The sequence below is a fragment of the Lepidochelys kempii genome, chromosome 6 (genome assembly GCF_965140265.1).
Source record: "Lepidochelys kempii isolate rLepKem1 chromosome 6, rLepKem1.hap2, whole genome shotgun sequence".
NCBI lineage: Eukaryota > Metazoa > Chordata > Testudines > Cheloniidae > Lepidochelys > Lepidochelys kempii.
In genome coordinates, this window is record NC_133261.1 from 46,255,183 (window position 1) to 46,264,879 (window position 9,697).

Consider the following 9,697-nt stretch of genomic DNA (forward strand, 5'->3'; position numbering starts at 1 on the left):
GCCTGGGAACTTAAATCACAACTGCTAGACACCAAAAATCAATGGCTCATTACAACAATTTGTAACCTACTAACCCTCCTTTGTCCTATGACAGCAATTGTGTTAACTGCTTCACTATAACTGGTCTCCTGCATCATATGTTAATCTTTTATGCTATTCCATTATGATATTGCACACTTAAAAATAATGTGATGTAAAATTGCCTAGTGCAAGAAATGAACACTGGATTCCAATCCTGCAGAGTCTTGTGTGTGTGTTTAAATTTACACACCCAAATAGTCCCACTGAAGTCAAAGGGACTACCGCTATTTGTAGAGTTAAGCACATGCATATGTCTTTTCAAGATTTAGGCCTTACTGATATTTGCATAGACTGAAAATGAAATAATTAGGTAATAACTATTATTAAGGACATGACACAAATTTGGAGCAATCAAATCAGTTTGCTTGCAAGGGATTAAGTAACATCACTTTACATTTATTCATATTGTGCTAATTCTGGCTATTGTATGTGACAATGTTTATTAAAATTATAATGTTTAAAGTGATAATTACACAAACTTCCAGGAGGTTCATTACTAAGAAAATACTTTTAGTGACAGCCTGGTTTACTTATTCACCTGCTTTTGTGAAGTCAAAATTACACTATCCAGTTGGGATTGCCCCCCACAAGATAAAGCATCTCCATGTTCACTGCTATTGAAGCATCTCCATATTCAGCTGCTATATGCTTAACTAGTTTGTTTTCTGTGCTACTAGTGATTACAGAGCAGGTGGAAACATAATCCAGTGGAGGCATTCCCAGTGAGTCACATGAGGTAAAATACACAATGAAAACTGTGCTGTAGCCCACAGGAAGGCAGCGTATTTAAATGTAAGTCTTAGATGAGAGTAGTTTGAATAAATTGGAAGGTATTAAAGGGCATGGGGAGATGTTTCAACAGATCTAATTACAGATACAGCCTTGAATGTGTTAGTGGTAGTTTATAAAGCGGTATTTTGGCACAACCAAATGAATTTTCAAGGAAATGAAAATTTCAAACTCATGATGATAATTTTGTTCACATTTCGTAGGATCTATTCCAACTCTATATACTTCTCAGGCAGCATACAATGAGCCAGAATGGGTAAGGAGAGAATTTCCCCATGCCCAGGAGCAATGTAGAACCACTGTGTATCTTCCCGTGAAAGTTCTGCTATGGTGGAGATTTGCTGGGAAAAGACAGGCAAGTAGTCATAGCTCTTGGTGCTAAGGAGATTCTGGACTGCAGCACAGCCCATAAACAGCCCAGGAAAGGCTATTGTCTTATATCAAGGCTGTTTCATTCCCTGCAGCAGCCCATATTCCAGGTGATGCAAAGGTGACTGCCACTTTTCCCCCTCCTTCTCTCAACTACAGCCTCTATATGTCAGCTCTTAGGTGACACAAGAAATCTAGCCCCTAATTTTTTAAACAATTAGCACCTGATCTACCCTCTTTTCCAAGTACACCTGACAGCAACACATATTAACTAAAACAAGAACTCAGATTCATACCTGCTGTTACAAGACCCTATGAAAAATTATTCTTCATTAGGTATTCTAGTTCATTCCACATATTACATGCATAAATAAATACAGCCTTAGGGGGAAGGGGTGGGGGGAAATCAATAAAACTGAAGCTTACCAGCAGGTGCAGAATGTGAGGAGTGAAGTTTAAGACTGTAGCAATCAGCATGTAGTTCATTGGATTTGGCTTTACTAAAAACTGACTTGGCATCATTTTCACTCTCAGTGTCTTCTGGAGAAAGATTATCCAGTTCAACTACCACAGTTGACATTGCAAAATAATCTCAGTTAAAGCTCTCAATTTAAAAACAGTAATTTAGACACAATCCCCTCGCCCCCTGCAAAAAAAAAAAACCCAAAAAACCTGAATTCAACTTCCTTGAAGTTGCAAGTTTAAAAATTTGGGGAGAAAGGCAAAAAAAAAAAAAAAAACTATCAATGTTTCTAGAAATCCTAATATTGTAAAACTAAAAATCCACTTTTCAAAAACTGAGACCTACTATATCCAGTAAATTGTGTGCCAGCTCTGAAACATTTTCTGAGTTATTTAGCTCTCCATGAGGATAAAAAGTTATTCCTTTAAGAAGTTCCCCTCTATTTAGAGTGACAGCAGAATTATAGCATTTCTTTGTAGCTGCTACAGAAATAAACAGGATAAGTGGAGACATCTGTATGTCTGCTAAGAACTGGTCTCAACTTTGTTTTAACAGCTCTAATTCACATCTCATTACACACAGGTCCAGCTGGGAGGGGCTAAACACTACCAATGAAAATAAGTATATTTCACATGGCAGCTCATCAGCTGGGAGCTGGCAGTTGAAATGTGGAAGTTAGTTATGCCACAATGATGTTCCTTGGGTTACAATACTCAGTCCTTTGTCCAAGTGTTTTCAGCAAGATAACTGTGTACAAAGGCAAAGTCATTCTTTGAGCAAAGTGAGAAATGTAGTCTTAGTTCTAACATAGAGTAAATAGAGCAAGAAATGTTAATCATTAGCAGTTTAGCAGCTAGGCTATAAACTGGGATCCAACCGTAATAACAAGAGGCAAATAAAATGTTTCATTATTTAAGGGAGCTAGATAAACTACATTTATCATTATATTTTCTCCTCCCTGCTCCTAAATAAAACCTTTAAAAAGCTCAGCACATCAACTACAATCTGTTTGTGTTCTCCCTGTTTTACTCAACCTCTGTCCCATTTCAGGTTCCAAATAAGGAGTACCAAGAGAGGCACCCACTGGCGATGGTGGGAAATTACACAACTACACAGACATCTCAGGGACTTGTGATTGGGCATGTTCGCTTTTAAAGGAGAAAGAGGGAGAAGGCTGCTTTGTCTCTGTATGATGGTGCTGTACAGACCAATAGCAGCATGGATGGCAGAGGGCTTGCTATTTCAGAGTCCCCGACAGAAAAATAAACAGAATGAAACAAATGATGAAGTATAGACTGTTTATTATGTAAATAAACAGTGTCACTCAGGGATTATGGTAAGAGACATGCCATTTCCTTGCAAGATAAAGGGGCTATTGTGAACTGGCATCTGTTAATTATGTATAATTTTTACTGGACATCCTTCTTGTTACTTCTGTTTCACACATAACAAGTGGAAGAAACCTTGCAAATCAATAGAGAGGTGCAAAGAAACCCTGAAAATCAACAGACATACACAAGACTCTGAAGGTTATATAAATGACTTAGTCATGACAAACTTTGGGGCAGACCCTCTCCTGTTCAGAGCTCCACTTGGCCCAGGCAACTTTAAGTTACACCATTGATGGAGTTCTTAATAAAAATCAATTCTAAGCCAGTGGAGGACAAGTGGAGCAGAATGGAGCTCTGCCACACCCTGTACCTAGGAGGGATGCAATTGTGCCAGACCTGGCAGCAGCATCCCTAGGTAGTTCTCTGTGCCAGGGGAATTCTATGCAGGTGATTTGCAGCTGCATGGTGATCTCTTTGATCCACCTGAGTGAGGCAGAGGGGCATAGCTGGCCTTGACAATCTCACCGCACATGAAAAACTATCTGAATATCAAACACTAGGAGCAGCTCTCAAGAAGGCCAAAAATACAAATACTTTTCTATATTTGGATAGCAATTCTCTTTTGGCTCCATTATTATTTAAATATACTGGGGGCAGAAGGATCACATTCAGCCCTGTGTAAGAAGCATAACTGCCATTTGCTTCAGTTTGATTCAGAACCTTTCCTGAAACTTTAGAAATGGTTATATGACTGCTACACAGTTCTGTATGACAAAAGCAACTGAAAAAATACACTAAGGGCCTGTCTACACTTAAAACGCTACACAGCAGCACAGCTATTCAATTGTAGCACTTTAGTGTAGACACTACTTACACCAAAGAGAGTGGTTCTTCTATCGGTGTATGTAATCCACCTCTGGAAGGGTAGTTAGGTCAACAGAAGAATTCTTCTAACAACCTAGCGCTGTCTACACAGGGCCTTAGGTTGGCTTAACAACGCTGTTCAGTGATGTGGATTTTCTACACCTCTGACCAACACTGTTAAACTGACTTAATTTTCTAGTTTAGACCAGGCCTAATAGCATTTGGATAAGTGTAAAGAAAGCTATCAGTGGAACCCATTTTATACTATATCCAGCATTAACAGAACCCTGGTTAGCCGAAATTCCTGCTTTAGTTGCATACACTATGGTTGTACCATGGTTGTTAGCAGAAGTAGCCTAGGATTACATATTAATAAGGTATTTCACCCTGGATGAAAATGTTGGCTGGATTAGGGGTGAGGCCAGTTGTGTTCAGAGGAGTGGAATAGAGAACACTCCAATAAACACGGCTCCTATGAAACTGACTCCTAGGCAAAGCTGGGGGCATGCTAGAACCCCATGATATGGCCCTTTTCAAGTTACCTATCATATTCCCATTCACAGAATATAAAGTATAGAATCTTTCATACTGGATCATACCATTGTTCTTTTAGGTCTGGTATCCTGCTATTTCTGAAGAAAGCAAAACTGAAACAAAAAAACACCCCTTCCTCCCTCAAAAAAAGCAACTACTCTAGTTGACAATGCGCACGTCCAATGGAGCAGTGGAGGAACAATTCCTTGCCTGACTTGCAGTATTTAAAGCTTTGTAGCTATGACTGACCTTTACTCCTATCATCGCATTACGGATGGGTATCTCAGACTCTCTTAACATTTCTCAGTAGTTCATATTCCCATCCAAAAACCTTGTTTATCTGAAGGATTCAGGGGTCTAAGACCTTCACATAAGTGAGTTTACACGATAAATGCTATTACATTGCACTGTACATTGTTGTCAAAATTTCCCCCACTACTATTGTACAATATCGAACATAGAACCAAACCCTAGAGCATATTAAGCTTTTAAAGGTCTCCAGCTGTTTAGTCACTTGCAGGATGTTTCCTTTCAGTTAGAAAAGTTCTCCTTTTTCTTTTCTTTTTTTAAAGAAGATCATTTTTACTGTTCTTCAGCATGCTAGAGAATACCAAATCTCCAGCTCACTGTTCTATTCTCTATATGCTATTTAATATCTGTTCAGATGCTAAAATACCAGTTAACTATGCTGGTCTAGGTGGGACTTTCATAGAGATTCAGAGAGATGACAGCACATTGTAAAGAATTAGGCATTATATTTTTAACCAGCAAATCTTTTATTCTATGGAACAGCACTTTCCTAATAATGATGTACAATAATCCATGTTTTCATTAATCGTAATTAAAGCATGGGCAGATCTAAGAGGCCGCAAATTCCAGTGGGGGTCAGCTGCTGTTAATGTAAACAGAGAACTGTAAAGTTCAGCACTTCAACTTTTTGATCTTGCAGAGCTGAGCTAGCTAGGCAGCAGCTCAACCCCCAGCCAACTCTGTGAGCTCTTACTTTTCTTCCTCAGTAGTCTTCCTCCTCTTTCAATACAGCCAACCCCACGTGACCCAAAATCATAAAGTAAAGCCCTACAAGTCATGAGATTTAAGTATTGGAGTCTTTAACATTCACAATTTTAAGGTTCTCACTCATGATGACAAAAAACTTTTAAAACCAGAAAAAAAGAAAGTCTCATATAGTCAATGACTCCAAGAGCCAGGGCTTTAAAAAGAAAAACACAAAAAACAAAAATACATCGAATATCATTCAAGTCTGTAGGGCCTGATTAAAGTAATCCTAGGATACTTAAGGAACTAGCTGAAGCAATCTTGGAACTCAGAGCTATTATCTTTGAGAATTCATAAATGGGTGAGATCCCAGAGGGCTGGAGATGGGTAAACAACTTTGAAAAAGGGGAGCAAATGGGACCCAGGGAATTAGACCAGTCAACCTAACTTCGATACTTAAAAAGATACTGAAACAAATTCTTATAATTCTCTCCCACACAAAGCAAGGATGTAGCAGTTTCCAGAAATGTAAGCCAGCTTTTCACCCTTTCCATACTGCAGAAATTATGTATCATGTTAAGGTTTTACTCCTTCTCTCCCAGACTAATTAGCCAAAATTTAATTTGATATAAGCAACATGATTGCCACCTGGAAATTGCAGTGCAATCAGGCATGCATAAGTGTCAGGCAAACTCAATAATTTTGCAAAATGCAGAGCACTCCCTTAGATGCTGATCACACTCATACACAACTGATTCCAGTGGGAATGGAAGGCACACATCCCTCAAGAGGAATGCAGGATCTAGCTCCATTAGAGACAGCTTCATATGGTCAGAGGTTACACTAAGCCACATGGAATCCATAGCTCAACTTTAACTGACAAAAGAGGCCCTAGAGATATTACTTTGAAACAGCAAGTTTGGTTGAAAACTCCAAAATATTTACACTCTGTAAGCACAATTGGTGTTATTGTTTGTACACTGACTGAAGAGTCATCCATATAGGTTTAAAAACCCCACAAAAATAGTTGATTTTCATTACAAAAAACAGCTCATTGACTTCCATAAATTGCTCATAGGAAACACGGACTTTCCTGCTGACTAAACACAGGAACAAGTTAGAAATTAATTCCAACTATCTATACTTTGTCACTTTCAAGCTCTTCTAAAATCAATAGAAAAAACATCAAGAAACTAATTAAATTAGTCTAAAGAATGTTTTTGATGAACCGCACACTGCAAAGTATGTTTCACAAACAGCTTTCATAGCAGCAATACTGAAGAATAAACCTGCCATATCTTACAACATCTTACCAATTAGTACTAACTGGTAAGCCCCCACCTAACCTGCTCTATCTAGCAGACCCGATGGAGAATTGCTCACCCATTTACTATGTTTGTTTGCTACAAAAAATTCTTACTCAATTAAAACTTAAGCAATATTGGCCCACTTTGGGGACTGCACAAATAAGTAACCAAGCATCACACTTAAGAATGCCATGCTCCCTCACAATCTAAGTTTAGCATCCGTAACAGGAAAAGAAGTTTGGGAAATTCCACTCATAGCAGGCAGATTTGACAAACCATATGTCAACAATCTCAGGGCTATTTGATCTTTATACTTCCTAGTTATGTAAATAGATTTTCTAAAAATAATTTATGGCAATCCAACCTGTAAACATGCTTCTATATATAGATGTCCAACTGCTATATTAATACACACAGTGAAATCACCTAGAGCAGGCTGAATTAAGTAGAATAGAAATGTTACTTTTATCACCCAGATTGTCTCTCAGGAATGTAATTTTAAGCCAAAATTTGAAAAAAGCCAACTATTTCCCCCCCCCACCCCACCCCCGACACACACACCAAAAAACTCCTTCCCCAAACTCTAATAAATATTACACAACTTCTCTTTTAGCATAAAAGATTATTTGGTTGTTCATAAGAATGAGGCTTAGCTACAAACAATCAGCTGTTAGTGATAAAAAAGTGACAGCACCACACGTCGATTTTATTGGGAAGAAATGTAACATTGCACTGGAAGGTTTTCCAAAGGCAAAAGGAGTATCTTGATTTTAACCATGTTAAGGCTGTTACAGTGCCTGAGCAGTTTACACTTGATATTGGTTGGTGAAATCTCCAATGAACTCAACCAGTCTGGGGTTTGTGCCCTGTTTCCTAACAGTCTGCCTGAGTTTGGTACCCATGCTCTACCGCAGGACAGTTTGACTGTGGTTTCATTTGTGTTATGTCTTGTCTTCACTAGGAAAAAAGTGAGTTTTAGCACGTGTTAGCTAATACATGTTAAACTAACACGAGGTAAAACCCAAGTGTTGGCAAGCCACCTTGTAGTGTTCACATGTTAGCAGGTCAAGTTAAGATTAGACTCCCCCTAGAATTTATTTTGACCTGCTAACACTTATGAACACTACAAATTGCCTTGCTTGACTAGAATTTTCACCTCATATTTATTACTATTTATCAAGTCAGAAAGAACCTTTTATGTAGTAAAAAGACATAGCCCCTCTTATCATCAGTAGAAGAGATCAAGATACAGTGATTCTCTGGCTATATTTTGGCCTGTGGGGATCATTCTATGACTCCACCACCACAGCATCAATTAAACACATATAACCTCACACCATGCATGTGGGATGGGGAGCATTATTACTTCCACTTTAGAGATGGGGAAGCAAGAGAAGGATTAAGTGACTTGTCCAGTGTAACTCAGAAAATCTATGGCTGAGCCAGGAATTGACAGAAAGTCTCCTGAGTCCCAGACTACAAGACATTTCTTATGCATTTTTTCCCAGATTGTAGGGTTTATGCACATCTGAATAAAAAAAAAGCAACACTTGTACTGTACATAGTAATAAGTGTCTCCTGAGAAAGCTTCCTTAAAAAAAAAAAACCTCTTAAATTATCTGTGACCTAAAATTGAAAAGCAATTGATGGACCTTTTCCTGGAGATAACTAACTAGTCAATGCTTAGACTACCATAATGAAAATGAATACATTCCAGTTAAAAAATTACCTTAATCTCCAGGTCAGCAGTATATGTACACCTAGTGAATCCAGATCTGTAAACATAAACGTAAATGTCAGGGGAAAAAATGAAGCCTGAAAATTTCTTGGAGCAGAACACATTGAGTTTCGTGAGAGAGAGAAAGAAATGTGCCAGATTCAGATCTCAGTTACACCAGTGTCAATTTACTAAAGCCAACAGTGTTACATGGACTGATTCAGATATAACTGACCTTGGAATCTGGTCCTCTGACTCCAGCAAGGTACTCAATCAATAGCAATTCATTCATTGGCAATAGCAATCCACGTATAGTAGATACTCTAAGACTAGTCAATACATTTTAATTCTTGTGAGCACTCAGGTTTGATTTAATTCAGATTACTGTATCATAGTTCTACGAGGTTATACACCAAGCCAGAGAATTTTCATAGAACATTAACAAACTGTATGAGCTCTAGGTACTAAGAGCCTGAATTTCTAGTTACCAGTTGGACTTATGCAAACCTAAAAAGAGTTAGAGGATAAAAAAAATTTCCAATTTTCCACTGAAGCCATTCCCCAAAAGTACAGGAACAGTGACTGTTACTGTGAGCACTGATAATTCTAATATATTATTGCTGAATCACACTAGTTGCTGAGTGTAGATTGCCATTGCCAACCACACTTTAAAACTTCTCAAATCGTCTCAATGATGCCCATCCATGGATATTTTCCTTGAATTCTCATTTCTGGTTCTCCGTTTGAGAGACAGTTAACTTAAAACACTGGTTAATATCTTTTAAGCCAAAATGCAGCATTGCAGATGGGAACTCCCCTCGATCCTACCTATCCCATACAAAACGGGTTGGTGGAAGTCAGTTGCCTCAGCAGCACCATCCTCTGGCCTCAGACTCCACAGAGGACTCTGTATAAGGTTGGAGATTCATGTTGGCAAAAGGAGCAGGACAGGTAGAGGCAGGGAATATGATTTATCTATCCCCCAACATCCTGGGGAAAAGCTGGCAGAAATTTAAATCAGTGGTTCCCAGACTTTTTAGTAAAGTGACCAACTAGCTGCATTTTGTTTTTTATTGCAACCCACCACTCTCTCTCTCTCTCTCTCTCTCTCTCTCTCTCTCTCTCTCTCCACCTGGCACTACAGGGTTTACAGTTTTGTCCAATGGCTTTCAGCACCCCCACTATAAAAGTGGGTTTCAGACTGCCTGGACAGGAGCCACTGCCGCATGGTGACCTTGCTTTGTAA

At 38.7% G+C, this 9,697-nt stretch overlaps 1 protein-coding gene across 3 annotated transcripts in view; it reads right to left on the reverse strand.

The window, feature by feature from the left end:
* ANO3 (anoctamin 3) overlaps window positions 1-8,495 on the reverse strand; it is a 403,981-nt gene extending 395,486 nt beyond the window's left edge. For 2 of the 3 annotated variants that reach the window (XM_073347804.1, XM_073347803.1), the window contains exon 1: window positions 1,666-1,933. In XM_073347804.1, coding sequence (XP_073203905.1) covers window positions 1,666-1,819 — 154 coding nt within the window. In that variant the 5' untranslated portion in view covers window positions 1,820-1,933. Of the gene's footprint in view, window positions 1-1,665; window positions 1,934-8,463 lie in introns of those variants that run through there. The other variant, XM_073347809.1, reaches the window with a different exon arrangement.
* Window positions 8,496-9,697: the final 1,202 nt, after the last annotated feature.